General features: G+C 40.4%; 1 protein-coding gene across 1 annotated transcript in view; it reads right to left on the bottom strand.

Annotated features, from left to right (window-relative positions):
- TMEM117 (transmembrane protein 117) overlaps positions 1–12,650 on the bottom strand; it is a 197,141-nt gene extending 184,491 nt beyond the window's left edge. Inside the window, exons 1-2 of the mRNA XM_017829167.1 lie at positions 12,550–12,650; positions 10,294–10,598 (exon numbers count right to left, since the gene is read on the bottom strand). Of these exons, the coding sequence (XP_017684656.1) occupies positions 10,294–10,570 (277 nt within the window). The 5' untranslated portion in view covers positions 10,571–10,598; positions 12,550–12,650. The remainder of the gene's footprint in view (positions 1–10,293; positions 10,599–12,549) is intronic.
- Positions 12,651–15,992: the final 3,342 nt, after the last annotated feature.

A 15,992-nucleotide genomic window follows, 5' to 3' on the forward strand; every position in this document is an offset into this window, starting at 1 on the left:
TACTTCTAATAAGTAACTCCGTGGCAATATTTTGCAGAATTCTGTGCCCACAATTATAGAAGCAGTTGACAACTGTGCAACTCCACTAACTTTGCTCCAGGTTCCTAGTTGTCTTACAACTCCTCTGCCCTCCGACCATGGGATGGAGGATGCCAAACTACTAACTATTTCAACAAATCTGTTTTATAATGGCACTACCAAAACAATTGATATGAAATGAGCCTTCATGGGTTAAAAATGTTTGCAAGACCTATTTCAGCTTTGGGCTGAAGTTTCCAAATGCTGAAAAACTTCTTCAGAAAAGAAAAGGTCAAGTTTCCTACTTGGATAACCCAGGAATATGTTTACAGAGTTAGAAAGCAAATAGTTATGTCTTCTTTTAAACACCCACAAATCAGACTTTTTGTACCTGACATTTTTTCACAATTGCAAAATTCAGAGGAACACCATGAAAATTTAAGTACAAATAATTTTCATACAGTTAGATTCCATTAATGCACAAATCTCCTGCAATGATGTAATATTAAGCACAGCTTATTAATCTTAATTTACCTTTCTAGAAATAATATATCATTCATTTGTATGATGTACACTATGTAATCATGTCCAAAAAGGATTATCTCCTACATACAAACTGAAAGAAGTCCACATTATCAACTAATCCACTGTAACCTAGGAAAAATTGAATTTAAATCATTTGATACAATGTTATTTGCAAAAGTAACCATGGCAAATACTATATTGCAAAATACATATCTACTAGAAATACACTGGCTGTAGAAACTGCATTAACAGTCAACGAAACTGAATAAAATAACAGTTCCATAGCAAATTTCCTTTCAGATGTATAATGAACCCAAATTTCATTACTAAAAAAGCCAAAGGGTGGGTAGTTTTCATGCTAGAACACACAAAAATACTATTTCATGGTAAGTGCATAAAAAGCCAGTAAGCTAGTAGGTTGGCAGGGGAGAAGGAAGGAGCAGGGAATACTGTAATTGAAAAACGTTTTCATTTTCCCAAATATATGCTTTCTTTACTCAGGCTCGGTTTTTTCCTTTGTTTTTAAACGAATTATCAATTTAATCATAAAAACAGTGTACAGAAATATTAATTATTATTCTTTATCTAGCATATTTACGTGTTCTTATCCAGAGAACTGTTTAACTAGCTGCTATATTCATTCAATACCACTAGAAGGTGCTCCTCTGCTGAAAGATAATTATTTGTCTGAATTGCTGCTAAAAGCTAATTTTCCTCCAATAGCTGTGGTTCTGGCCAGTTGTTTACATAGACTGTAATTGCAAAAACTGCCCCTGCTATACAACAGCAAGACCTTGTATGCTACAACCATTATAACAGCATAAAAATAACAGATCTGTTATCACTCAGTTTCTGATAAACCCAAATTCCAGCTGAGCAGGACTCCACTCAGTTTTGCTGGAAGGTGAGGCATGGAAATTATGCTGGAGCTAACACATTGTAAAGAGCCACATATTTTGTGAAGTTAGAAATCACAGAATCGCAGAATTTAAGTCGGAAAAGACTTTTATGATCATCGAGTCTAACTATACACCTAACATTGCCAAGTCCACACCAGACCCATTCCTGGAGTAACTTGAGGCAGAATGCATCCCTAGACAGACATTTGAACACTTGTCTGAAGGCGGAAGGAGAGTCCAACACAAAAAAGAAAGTGAAGACAACCATACAAACACAAACATATAATCTACACCAATTTCACACCAACAGTATTGGTATATCAAGCTGCATCTAGAAATCCAAGGACCAATAACTCATCTTTTATACACAATCTTATATGAGCCTCAACCAAGTTCCAATTTAGCTTGATAGCCAGAATGGCACTCTGATAACCTCTGGGTACACACAGACTGCCTTGGTAAATTCTTTGCATATGCACTGTAGCCCTTACCTGTGAAGAGACCACTGACACTTGCATTCGGTCTGGTATGTGCCCTGGCATGGCAATCAGAAACATAGTCTCAAGAGAAGTTTGCTTTTTTTATCTGCAGCCTGAGATGAAAATCTGTAGACATCCCCAAGAGAGTAGCACTCCTGTTTTACTCTGTGAATTTAGATAAGTCATAGAGAAGTCACTTCTAATTTAGATAAAAATTGCTCCACCTTTGGCTGCCACAGAGAGGACACTCGTGGGATATGAGCCTCAAATCACTTCAAAGTAATCTAAGCTGGTGTGCATCAAGGAGAACATCATGCAAAGTGGTGGGTATGGAGAAAACTGTTTGCAAAGACTTTTTTACTTGCTGTGTGAAAGTGACACAAAATTGTGCTAAGCCCTGAATTCCCCAGGTCAGGAACTCCACAGAAGTTCCACAGGAAATACTAGTTTTCAGTTTCTTCTTCCTTTTCTACACCTCCAGTACATTACACTGTTACGGTTTTTTGTCACTTACATCTATGAGCACAGATTAGCAAAAGAGCTAGGATATTTGGGGGGTTTTGTTAATTAAAACTGTAATCGCTCAATTTTTAGGCCTTTTACTAAGTAAGCTAAAATTAAACATTGTTGCTGCTGTGACTCTCTAGGAATGTTTTCCTTTATCCTGCCTCATCTCTTTACTCTCTCACTGCCCTAATTATTATTTTCATTATTTGTTTAGCATGTCTGACTTTAGCTAAATCTTGTACAGATTTAGAGTCTTCTTTGCTTTAATATTAAATGAAAGTGTGTTTCTTAGTAGACATTGCATCAGTGGCCTAGAAATAGAAAACATTATGTGCATCATGTGCATAAGTGAGCCTGAAAAGCCCTAAGCAGTTGGCGACTTTGAAAGATCACACCCCAGTGCTGCAGACGAAAGATGAATTCAAGGCTCTGCAGCTACCTCTACCCAGACGTCCAATCTGCCCTTGGGAGACTCCTTTCCCACATGAAGGCACCAGCTAGACTGTGAATCCTCAAAGCAGAAAAGTCTCTGCTGTTCCTGTCATCCCCTGGCAAGAGCCACTCAGTGGGGAAAGCAGTACTGCCCCCTCTGTTGGAAAGAGAATAAAGCAGAAAATTCTATTTTTCAGCATCTGAAATTAGGGTATGTGTCTCATACATCTCAGCATTCACAATTAGAAATACTGTGTTTCTCCCCTACCTGTGTCATAGCGAACAATTACTGATCCCCCGTCCTCAAAAGTCACATTGGTTAGCAAGTACATTTACAAATTCTATAAACGACATTTACCAATTGCTAAATAGTTCTTAAATCCTGAGGATGTATTCAAAGTTTTATAAGGGCCAGAATGAAGATTTTTTTCATTTTGGAAACAAACAAAAGAAAACAACAAAACAAAGAAATGTAATTTTGTAAGGCAGGTGCACAGGCTGACTTGGAGTCCCAGCAAAATCACACAAAGAGAAATGTTGTTTTGTATGCAAAAGACCCCCCAGTGCTGGGCCCCTCAGTTCAGGAAGGATATTGTGCTGGAGCAGGTCCAGAGAAGAGCACCAAGGCTGGTGAAGGGACTCAAACATAAGTCCTATGAGGAGAGGCTGAGGGAGTTGGGGTTGTTCAGCCTGGAGAAGAGGAGGCTCAGGGGAGATCTCATCGCTGTCTACACCTCCCTGAAAGGAAGTTGTAACCAGGTGGGTGTGGGTCTCTTCTACCAGGCAACCAGCAGTAGGACAAGAGGGCATGGTCTTATGCTCTGCCAGGGGAAGTTTAGGTTGGATATTAGGAAGAAATTCTTTACAGAGAGAGTAATCAGGCATTGGAATGGGCTGCCCTGGAGGTTTTTAAGATGAGACTGGATGTGTCACTTAGTGCCATGGTCTTGTAACCACGGCGGTGTTGGATCAAGAGCTGGACTTAATGATATCAGAGGTACTTTCCAACCCAGCTGATTCTATGATTCATGTCACTCTGACCAAGGAAATCATGTTCTCCTTGGGGCTCTCCAGCAGGCACATGGTGAGGTCATGTTCCACACTAACATCCTTTCCATCTCCTCATCGTATGGAATAAGGATAGAAGAAATTTGCCCCTGCACTAGGCTGCACCTGCACTGTGCCCATCAGACTGTGTCTGCTAGGAATAAGCTCATTTCTATTTCTGGAAATTGGGGAATGGAGATATATTACTCCTATAAGTGGCAGGCATCATTCCAAAATCACTCCCTGACTCAATCAGAAAGGAAAATCTGACAGTCATGTCAAAAAGATCAAAACACAGATTTGACACATCAATATAAAGTAGCAATGAACTTATTTTTAGTTTTCACTGGATGCTAAATATTATCTAGAGCTTTCCCATCATGGAAAATTTGACACACGTAGATCCTCTCACACTCTCGCTGCTGCTTGAGGAATGGGATATGTACCTCCAGTAGAATCGAAGTTTTCACTGGAGAGAGAATAATCTTTTTGTAGCTGCTACCTATATCTCTTCAATTAAACTCTATCATTTACTACCCAGAGACTAATTCCACAACTAAGGCTAAGTGCAAACAACAGCAGTTTTCTCATTGAGCACGAAGAGAGGAAGCAATGAGATGTTATGGCTCTTCTAAAAATACAAGAGTAAAAGAAGACATCAGGAGGTCACTTGCATGCTTTTCATTTATATTTGAAAGGTCACTTGTGGTCTCCCTCATGAATGATGTAAAGTTTAAAATAAACTGATATCTTAATTACTGGCAAGTTGCCAGAGCTGGAATCTGATGAGCCTGCACTCACTCAGTGGCTGGCTGCGAGCTTCTTCTTTTTATGTTTGTTTGGTTGTTTGGTTTTTTTTGTTGAGGATTCTGGCTCTCAGAAATGCTTGCTCACAGTCATTTGTGTGTTATTATTAGCAAACTGTTAGACCGGCCCCTTGGCACATTTTGTAGGACCAAAATAATTTTATTGTATGGCTTCAAAATTTTACTGGAAACAAAAGAGGTGAATTGACTGTGAAGCAATCACAGTAGACCTTGAATACCTTCAACAGTGTTAACTTGATCATTGTTACTGAAATACTAAACAGGCTCTTGAAGACATTATTTTTTACCAGCTATCAGATTAGTTGTTTTCTATTAGGCTGAAGTCATCGATGGAAAAGAAAAAGCAGGAACAAAGTTGCTGGGTACTAAAAGACAGTTCTTACTGTAATGTAAGACAGAGCTGACAACTGAAAAGAATATGCTCCATCAGTCAGGTTAGAATTTTATGCAAGTATTACCATTATTTGTTTCTACAGATGATGGTATAACTGTTCCTATCATTACTATCAAACAAGAATGGGAAACAATGTGGCTGAAAAACAACCATGCAAAAATCTTATCACATCTATGGGAAGGTTCTTTTGCAAAACAGATCACATTTGGTTCATCAGCCATTGCATAAACACCACTATGAAAGTGACATGCCAACACTAGCAACAATACCACTGCCCAGATTTTATACTAACATGACCCCTAATATATAATTAATCATATATGTACTGTTATATGAATTTATTGTCTTACCTGCCTAACAGATTCACATTTCCTATGTAGTGCACCATCATCCTGACTAAATCCCAGCCTCCCTAATTTCCTCTTGAAATCTGCATACATTCATTGCTTCAGTGGATACACACTTTAAATTCAGCATAAAAGCAAACACTGAAGAGTCTGGGTTTGAGTGGTTTGCAACATCTTTTAGAGCCTTCCAGATAACATGTTTGACAAAAAGAGTAATGTTTTCAGACAACAGGTCCTCAGTGGGTGTTCTGTTTGAAACTGTCTGTCACGAAATTGCTCCCAGCATGGCAGTACTGTATATTAAAAAATCTGCAAAATTTGTGTATATCCACAGCTCAGTGCAATTCCTATAATGAGTGCTTTATTTATTTGCCTCAGTGTCTATGAAGTTCATATTATCATTTAATTTTAAATAAACTGCATACTGTGAACGTTTGTAAGAGAGTAACCCATTAAATTCAACATTTATTCAACAGCTTTAATTTCCTGGCTCTATTATGATGATTCCTCCATTTTAAGAAATACAGCTTTAGCTCTATATATGTTTTGTTTCTGCAATTTTTTATAACACATTAAATATTTATTTTCCATCTACATCATTTAGAAAGGAACTTACAAATATAAACCTAAGCACACTCACTGGCAATCGAATAAAATACAGTCTCTGTAATCGGGCTTTAATCAGATTTTAATGCATCTTTATAATCAGCTAGAATCAGAAAAATGGGCAGGTAGACACATACATGTTTTGTAGTAAGCAAGTGTTTAAAAACTGATATATCTAATATGTAGCATAAGCTAAAGATCAGTACATGTAGAAAACAGTTAAAGCAAAGATCCTGGACTGAAAAAAATAAGATATTATTTTTCTAAGTCTACTGCCCATTTGTGCATACTGCAAAAAGTCTATTCAAATGAAAGATTATTTTATATCTACTGATAGATCATGTTTAGATACAGTGATGCAAAACATACAGCCTGAACTTTGGGCCAAAATACCTCCCACTGAACTCAGAATTTGGGCCTGAAGTTGTAGTGCAGAACTGCAACTGTGCATACGCTGACCAGATGCCAACTAAAACATACACTTTCTATACACTAAACACTTTGCTACAGATGCCCCAGAGCAATATGAAAAATGTGCAAAAGCTTATTCAGGGATTTCTTTTAAGTCAGGATTTGAATGCATTTTCTGAATGCATAGTGCCATCAAATGGGTCAGTTTGTAAGCTCTTTCTGCTTTTAATAAAGCAGAAAATTAATCTAGAAATCTGTAAGTGAGCACAAAGTAATTACCACTTTCCCCTTCCTCAAGTAACTCTCTTATACAGAACAAAAAAACCACAGGGTATGTATCTTTACTTTTCATTTCCCCAAACTTCCAGTATTCATCTATGACCTTTCATTTTCCATTTCAAAATAAAAAGCATGGCAGAACACAATATCTAACCAAACAGAAGATATGCTTAGTGATGAATCAAAATAATATGGTAGATAAGAGCCAAAAGACAATGTTAAAATTCCGCTTCTTCTGACTATATGCCATAAAGATATAAAGAATGTACTAGATAAGGACTGTTTTCCTTGGGAATATTTATCAGGGGAGATATTTATCAAATGAAGTAAGCTATTTCTTGAGTCAGGAACAAGAAATGTAATTGTTTTCTAATCTTGTTTTAAGTCATGAGCAGTATCTTGAAGGATTCCCCGAAGAGCTTACTGTTCAAAGATTACTGTTCAATGAATATTTCCAACAAAAGACATTCCACTGTGTCCTCTAGTCGAGATCTCTATTTCTCATCAATATAGTTCAACTAGTCCCTTAACTCTCTGCAAACTCAGTGATGAAGCCTAAATAATGTTTCCAGAACCCTTCTCCTTCCACTTTTAGACACATAGTATGCTTGCACTCATTTATTTTTATAGTCCGTGACAGTCATGGCTATCAGACAGTGACTGTCACAGATGGAAAACTGTATTATGACACAGTTCTAGCTATGCTATTTTTCTAGTTCATATGCAAACTCAGCAGCACGAAATACAGAAGCCAAGGGACAAAGAGCAGGTAGGGCATAGAGAAAGAAAATCCTTTCCACTCCTCTTCATTTAAAGTGAGATGTGCAGACTAATCCTTTTCAATTTCAGTTTGCAGCCTGCACTGTGAGCCAAGATCTGACAGGGGAAGATTGACTGGTGCCACTTGGTATCCTGACTGCAGGAAGTTATACACAGGCCACAAGAAAAAGTTATACACAGGCCACAAGAATAAAAGGAAGGATTTCTAGGCAGTGAAGACATTGAAATAGTAGCAAATAACTGCCAGAAAATCTTTCAGCATGGGCCGTACAAAACTTCTGGACACACAGAGATACACTGAAGCCATAAATCCACATCATTATCTCATCAAAGCAATTGCTATTCACGCTAGCTAGTTTACAGCCGGCATGGCCACATCAGTCAGCAATACAGCCAGCTCTCCAGTCACACTGACTGCCATCTGCTCACAACATATCACAAGCAACAGCACATTTCCACTGACACACTGTATGAGTACAGTCCCACAGCACTCGAGCCAGCACAAGGTATGGCTGCCATGGCCCCCAGCTATCTTGCCTGCACAGTCCCTGGCTGTTTCATCAGCACTGACACTCAAGCCATCAAATCAGTTCAAGGAGCTGCCACAGAGCTGCCACTGGTTTTCCAGTTGCTGCCTGAGCCAGAGTGCTGCTCCGTCACATTAAGAGCAGTGCTGGCTTGAGGGAGGCACCAAAATGATGTGGCTGGGGCTAGGAGGGTGGGGCTGGGACAGATCTACATTGGCTCAAATGGCCACAAAACTCAACATGCAGGAACTAGCCTCAGATCAGATTGTACCCAGACCCGTACTGGTTGCCCAGACCACAACCACAAATATCTGTAAGCCAGCACTACCTCCAGGGTAGTGCCTGTTACTTTCCTCTCAATGCTGACCCCATCTTAGTGCTGCACAAACATCAGTATGGTCAGAGATGTGATCCTTACAGAAATAAAAGATGGGTACTGCTAATGTGGGTAAGTTCCCTACCTTCTTTCACTGAGCAACTGCACAAAATGCACAAAGTAGCAGACACAGAAGGTTGGGCAGACCTTCTCCTTTTGGCAGTAATACTGAATCAAGCCAGTTTAAAATATATGTTTAGGTACATCTTATCTATAATATACAGTTACAAATCCAGAAGGAATTATCATAATAACCTACTAGATAGAAGATAACTACTCTGTAGTCAAATGAACGTATTCTCAAAAAGAAAAATTCACGTCATGATGAAGTCACATCCTATAACAACTTGTTCCATGGAGTGTCTAGCCTTTCAGATAAAAAAAAGGTGCTGGCTATTTGCCACTTCCAAGCACTGGACCTTGCAATACATTTGCCGAACAGAAAGTTCTGTCCTTCAAATCAAATTTGAGCAAGTCACCCTCTAATCTTCCCTTTATCCTCCCTTTATCTTTATCCTCTCAATCTTCTCACTATAGGGCTAATTTTCCTATTTTATCATTGGTTTCATTATTTTTGCTTCATCTTCTATTTAACACAATCATTTCTCAATTGCGGAAGCCAGAATTGAAAACATTATTGCGACAGTGCTTGTTCCAGGTAAAATGTCCTCTTTATGTGAACATTTTACATTTACCACTACACTATGGTAAAAACAGTAAAATAGCCATCATGCCACTTATTTATTTTTCAGAATAAGTGCTTCAAGATAAGTCTGTATTAGAAGAAGTCTCTTAATGTGGCTTTGCTTGTTCATTCCTTGATACAACAGCTTTACATTTGATTTATTGAAACAATAGTGGCTCTCTCAATCTTAATAGAATGAGACACACTACAGAAATGGCTTATTGCTCATGTGTTTCGAGGTGTTCCAGTAACCATCCATCCTGCAGTCCTACCAGTATAAGAATATGGGAGTTGTCCATCTAGACCAGCAGCAACACACCCAGCATTAGATGTTTCAAAGAACTGCTGGGAGTGAAGGAAACTTTTCCATGATTTACACTTATCTCTAAAACATAGAGACAGCCTTGAGCCCTCAGATGCAACATTCTCTACATATCAGTTAGGACAATGGTGGATATTTTTGTATCTCAATATATTTACATCCAAATTCTCAGTCTCAGAATTTAATCCAGGGATGTTCCATTCCCTTCAGTCAGTTCATATGCAGTATGTTCCTCAGTTAAGTCACATCTTGCATAAGAAAGCATTTACTGTCATGTTTTTCTCCATTTTCTGCCTTTCCATTTTACTGACTCACTCTTGAACTAAGACAGAGCCAGGTCCTGCTTCTCTAGAATTCCTATTTTCACATGGGAACCTTTCAGGACAGCTCTGCTAATATTAACAACAGCCCCTGCTTCCACTTAGGTGACTTTCGACAAGACATGTAGTGTTGTCGCCCTAAGGAATAACGCCTTTTCTTCAAATTGCTGAGAAAGCTACATACTAAGATTTAAAAACTGGTCTGAAGGTGCAAAGGAGTATTTTTGTAACATGGAAAAACTGAAAATTACTGACCTCTGAAGTATTTAAAACATGTTAGCTTTCACTGTTTTTATCCTTATTTGACTGAAATCACTGAGAATTATTCTCACATAAGTAGACATGGCATTATTTTCCATGAAGATGTAAGTTTTGATGTACTGAGTTCTATACAGCTCTAAACAGCAGAAGCGATCAATAGCAAAGCTTACAAAACTGCCATGAGTAGAAAGCTGAAAGGAAAAGGCAGAAAGCCATTACCAGGAAGTCAGCAAGTGTATCATGTAACTTACCAAACAGGCGCTGATGGAAGAGAAATTTCCCAGCTATGAGTCCTGTGAGAATGGCAAGCAGCCACAGAATCACCTTCAAAAATCTCCAGCCTCCTCCTTCAGGGTATTTATTTGTTACAAAGGAGAAACAATTACCAACAACAATAACATTGGCTTCTGTCTGACTGTGAGATACTGGGTCCTCAGCAAATATTAAGAAGTTAAAGAAGATCACTAAGTAAGCCACAACTAAGCGAGACCATGGATGCTGGAAGTAGTAGCGGAAGTCTTTATCCATCCTCAGATACTGCAGAACTGGTTTTTGCCTGTATGTGAAGACACAAATGCACAACATTACATATATCCAGAATTCTCAGAGCTTAGGAGAGACCTGCACATTTACAAAAATCAAATCACTGTGATCTTGACATCAGTAAATTTTAACATTTTAGACCTGACTAGCAATGAAAGTTTCAATCAAAAGATACTGTTACATCCAGGAAGAGAAAAATTGAAATTTCTGTCCGTTCCAATGTAAAAACAACAAACAAACATATATACATTATAGCACAGGATTTTTAGTCTCAAATACACTATTGCTTTCATGCCCACTTCATAATGGGGTATGAAAAGCATGGAATGAATATAAGAACACAGTAGGATACATGAAACTCAAGAGTGCCTTTCCAGCCACATTCCAAAAAATACAAGACAGATTTCACAAAAGTTCATGCTAAGCCTAAATGGAATCCTTCTCCTTATAGGAGGAGGCTGAAACCAGCCCATACGTCCAGTGAGGTCTTCCAGTGGAAGCTTAAAAGCATATACCCCAGAAACATCAGAAACTTGTGTTCATATAAAGGAATAACATGTTGGAAAAGTTGGAAAAGCTACAATTAATTCTTGCAGATCAGCCAACTCTATATAAATCTTTTCATTGACTTCCCAGGGAGCACATCTATAGTTAATCATATTTTCAAAACCAGAAAATGAGAGTGCCCTGAGCACAGACTGCTCTGTATGAATACAAAAATTCTGTTTTGAAACCTGCCTATTTATGAAGTACTGCTATAGAAAAATGCAACTGAGCATAGTTAACATTTCAGTTGTCTGTCATTTGATTTTTTTTTCTTTTATTCACAATCAATTAGTTGTTTCATCCTCTTGAACCACTTTGTATGCACAAAGATACAAGGCCTTTGTGTTGTGGAACACCACAATTATTCAAGGGACACAGAGTGTAGGAAGAGGAAAAAAAATGCATCTAGTAATATTGCGTGTTTATTACAGCACAATCCTTGAAGGATACAGTGACAAATTTTTGCAAATGTCATATGCCCTTCAGGAAGAAACAAAACAAACAAACAAAAACCCCCCACAAATTGCAGCAAAAGACCTAAATCACCCAATCAATTACTCATTCCTTCTTGGATTTTTAGGTATCACTTTGCAAACTTAGAAATTGCATGAATTTCAATGTCTCCCTTTAGTTAGTTCCTTCAAAATTATTTAATTCTATGATGCAATTTATATTTGTAAAATTACAAACAACCCTGTACGTATTCAATGAAAAGGATAAAAGAAACTCTCGGCAGATTCAAACAATGCATTCAGTAAATAATAAAAATCAGTAAGGTCCCATTATGCATAAATTACATATGAAAAAGAAAAAAATACCATATTACAAAGTTAAAAAGTTGACACAAGGAAATGTCAGTCCTTCAAAAACTTTATGAAAAAAAACTTACTTAAAGCCAGGACCATTGCCTAAGAAAATACCACTCTGGGGACATAAAACTGCCCAAAGCTATTTCTTGTTCTCCTTTTTTCCTGTTACCGGTAAGAAAAGTTGTGGTATTTCCTCATGTGTATGAATCATCTTAAACCCCGAATGGGGCTGGAGATAAACAACTAAATGTCCTGGTATTTTTGACAGCTGCCGGATATCCGAGAGCTATTAGACACCCAGATGAAGACTCGGCTTCCTAGGAAGCGTTTTATAGCATCAGAAGCCAATATTAGCCATAGCAGCAGTGCTAAATCTCCAGTAAAAATCCTGCTCCTGTCTACCTCAACGCCAAAAACGCGGGTGCCGAAAGCGCCGCGCACCACACGCCCATCGCAACCTGTTAAATCGACCCATTTCCCCCTGCCCCTGGCGCAGACCCGCGGCCACCTCACCCCGCGCCGCTGCGGCCGCCGCCGCACCCTCCCCGCGGGGGCGCCGGGCCACGGGCCCCCGCAGCGCCGGGGCCGCCCCGCGACCGCCGCACTCACCGCCACGGGGGATCCGCGCCGCGGGCGCGGCGCTGCTGCGGCGGCACGGCTCAGCTCTGCTCGGCTCAGCTCTGCTCCGCTCAGCTCTGCTCGGCTCAGCTCTGCTCGGCTCTGCTTGGCGCCTGCCGCGGTGCGGCTCCCGGCTGCGGGCGGCCCCGCTCCGCTTCGCTGCCCCCCGCAGCTGCCGCGGCCGGCAGGGCCCCCCAGCCCCTCGGGCTCTGACGGCGGCGCCGGTGCCGCTGCGTCCCGCCCCCCCGGCCGCCGCGGGGAGGGAGCGGCAGCGGTAGCTGTGCTGGCTTGTTCCTCTCCGCTCCGCTCCCGGGCGCGGGCGAGCGGCCCCGGCAGTGCCGCAGCCGCGGCGGCAGCGGGCGGCGCCGCTGCGGCAGGGTCCCCGCGCCCCCGCCGCCCGTGCCCGCCCCTCCCCCGGAGCCTGCCAGCAAGGACCGAAACGGGCGCGGTGTGCCCGCGGGTGTCTCTATTCACCCTGGAAAATGGTGGCCTGGGACCCACGGGGGCTTAGCCAGCCGGCGGAGGTGAACGAAACCCGAAACCCCATCACTCAATTGCCACCGGTCAGACTTCAGTATTACGCAAATTAGCTGTAGAAAATCACAAACAGGGGAAATAGGCGGTCAAATCTGGAGATGTATTACCCCAGAGCAAAAGCACAAGGCTGGCAATAACAGCTAAATCACTCAGGACAAATTAGGAAAACCTTTATGTCTGGGAGGGGATGGAGGTCTATACCCAATTTGCTTACTTGGGAGGGGGCTATGCTGAGGCCACGGACAGTCTCCGGGGTGCACACACACAGTCCTTATGGTCACTGTGTCAGGCAAAACTCCTCTGTGCAGCCTAGCAGAGTTGTTGACATTGCACTTCAGCCGAAATGTCAAGCAAAGCCTTTTTACGTGGGATGTGGTCCCTAGTGTCAGTGTGCTGGTAGTGCTTACGTCCCAGGAAAACGTTTAGAGAATGGTCTTAGGTGCATTATGACCAGGTCTTAATGCAGTATGTACTAGCTCTGGTCATTGCTGAATGCAGATGAAACGAAGTTGCCAGACACAGCCTCAATATATTGTTGGGAAAAGTCAGGTGAGTCCATTGGAGCAGGTATCTGAAATACAGCATCAGACATCTGGCTGCTTGAGGCCAAAGTAGAGAGGAGTGTGACTGAGATTCACTGAGGAATGTGGATTGGTCTTTAGGAAAGTCATATTGCAAAAGACTAGCACAACCAGAACAAGCAGCAGATGAAGACTTGTGAATTTTTTCTGCACATCTGGCAACACAGTTTTATGTTATTGAAGGTATCTAACAGAATCACCACATTATCTTCCTTGGTGGAATAACCTATGAGACCCTCAATGTTATGTAGAAAAATACAATATTCAGCATTTCACACTAACACACCCCAAGCTATCTTTACAGTAAAAAGAAAATTCAAATATTCAGAGATGAAAAATCATCAGGTGCAATGGGAGAGTACAGAAATACAGCATACATGCCTGTTCATGCAACAGTTCTGTGTGTACTGCCACGCTTCCAGAACTCGGTCTCCTTCCGTTCGACAAATGAGAATCCACAAAAAAGGCAGCATCCACCACAAAAGAGATCACGTTCTTCATGCACCTATACTCTAACAAAATTCTCTTTGGCTCAGATTGAAACCCATGCTACAGCTACAAAGCATTCATGAACATTTTTTCAGACAGTAAATCTGAAGTCACTAAGTCAAGCAAATGAAAATAATCTACTTTTCTATTAAAGTAACAAAAAGCATACGTGCACCATATACCTCCCCCAAATTTAATGTTTCATTTCATTTGCTATCCTAGAGGAAGCTAATATTTTTGCAAACATTTAAGTGTAATGTTTCACTGATATATAAAAAAAGCTGGAGCACTCCTATTTATTCTTTTTAATCAAGCAATCAAGATTTAGTTGATGAAATACATATCCAAATAGCAACTATTAACAAATAATCTCAGTAGACAAGACTAATCAGGCCCACTTGCTAAAAGCCAGGGACTGCCAGCAACAGAAGAATATAAACAAACTCTTACCTACAAAATTTTCAGCAAATGAAAAAGCCAGCAGTAAAACCAGGAAGTTGAACCTAAAAAGCAAGCTGAATCTGCACAAGTTATCCCGAAATGTTAGTTTTGATACTTGTGAATGAAACTATTCTATCAGCACTCCTACTACAAAATAGCACTTGTGTTAAGGCTATTATTTTACACCCAGTTTCCAGCAGAGCTGTGGGTATTGAACTAACCGTATATTGATACTACTAATTGATGCTACAGTATCACTTTCTGTAGAGTCATTTTACATTCAAATATGAAGAATCAGCCTTCTGCACATTAGTCTGTAACTGGAAAGTTCTCTTACAAGATTCTGCTGCCTCAGATGACTCTGTCTGGTGCAGGAACACGCACCAAGCTACAGTATGTTCCAAAATAACGATGCTGCACTAAGAGACAGATTTCTTTGCTTTTCTATGCCAAAGTAAAAGTGCTAATTTTGTCTGTAATTGCTCTATTAAAAAAAAAAAGTAATTAATTATAAAATTCTGTGCACCCAGGACTGAAAGGTAATTCTGGAGCTTGGAAAAATATGCTACAACTTCATCTGAGAAAGGTCTCTGATATCACATGTCTGTGCTGACTACGTGCTTGACTGTTTGACCCACAAAACTTAAAACCCATGAAATTTCACAGTACTGCAACATAGCTGAGGTTGGAAAGGACATCTGGAGATCTTTTAGTCCATCTTTCTGCTCAGAGTATGGTTGTGTCATTTTGGGTATCCAAGGATAATCAAGGTTGTAGATTCCACAACCCCTCTGGGCAACCTGTTTCAATGTTCAACCATCTTCACACTAAAAAGTTTTTTTCATAAATCGAATGGAACTTCCTGTATTTCAGTGCCCATTGCCTCTTGTCCTCTCACTGGATAGCACAGAAGAGTCTGGCTTCATCTTTACTCCTCCTATCAGGCTTTTAGACACATCAATAAGATCCTCTCCCTTGAGCCGCCTCTTCTCAAGGTTAAACAGACTCAGATCTCTCAGCCTGTCCTCCCACTCCTATAATCTGTGGTTGCACAATTGCCTTTTCCCTGGCTTGCTGCTTGGCAAAAGTACCTCATTCCCTCAAACCTCAAAACCCCATTACTCAGGGATTGTGCTCCTAATGTATTTTTCTTCCATCCTGCCATTGCGGGTTGACCACGTCCAGCAGGTAAGCACTCATGCAGCAGCTAGCTCACTTCCCCTGCCTCCTCCCCCAGTAAGAGAGGGGAAAGAATAGGAGAAAAATAGAGAAAACCAGTGAGTAGGAGAAAGATGGACTAATAATAATAATAAAAAAGTAAGAATTATAAAATTTAATAAATATGCTAAGGCAATCACTCACCAAGGCCCACGAGCAGACAGACCA

This window comes from Lepidothrix coronata, unplaced genomic scaffold (genome assembly GCF_001604755.1).
Source record: "Lepidothrix coronata isolate B3197 unplaced genomic scaffold, Lepidothrix_coronata-1.0 Scaffold159, whole genome shotgun sequence".
NCBI classification, from domain to species: domain Eukaryota; kingdom Metazoa; phylum Chordata; class Aves; order Passeriformes; family Pipridae; genus Lepidothrix; species Lepidothrix coronata.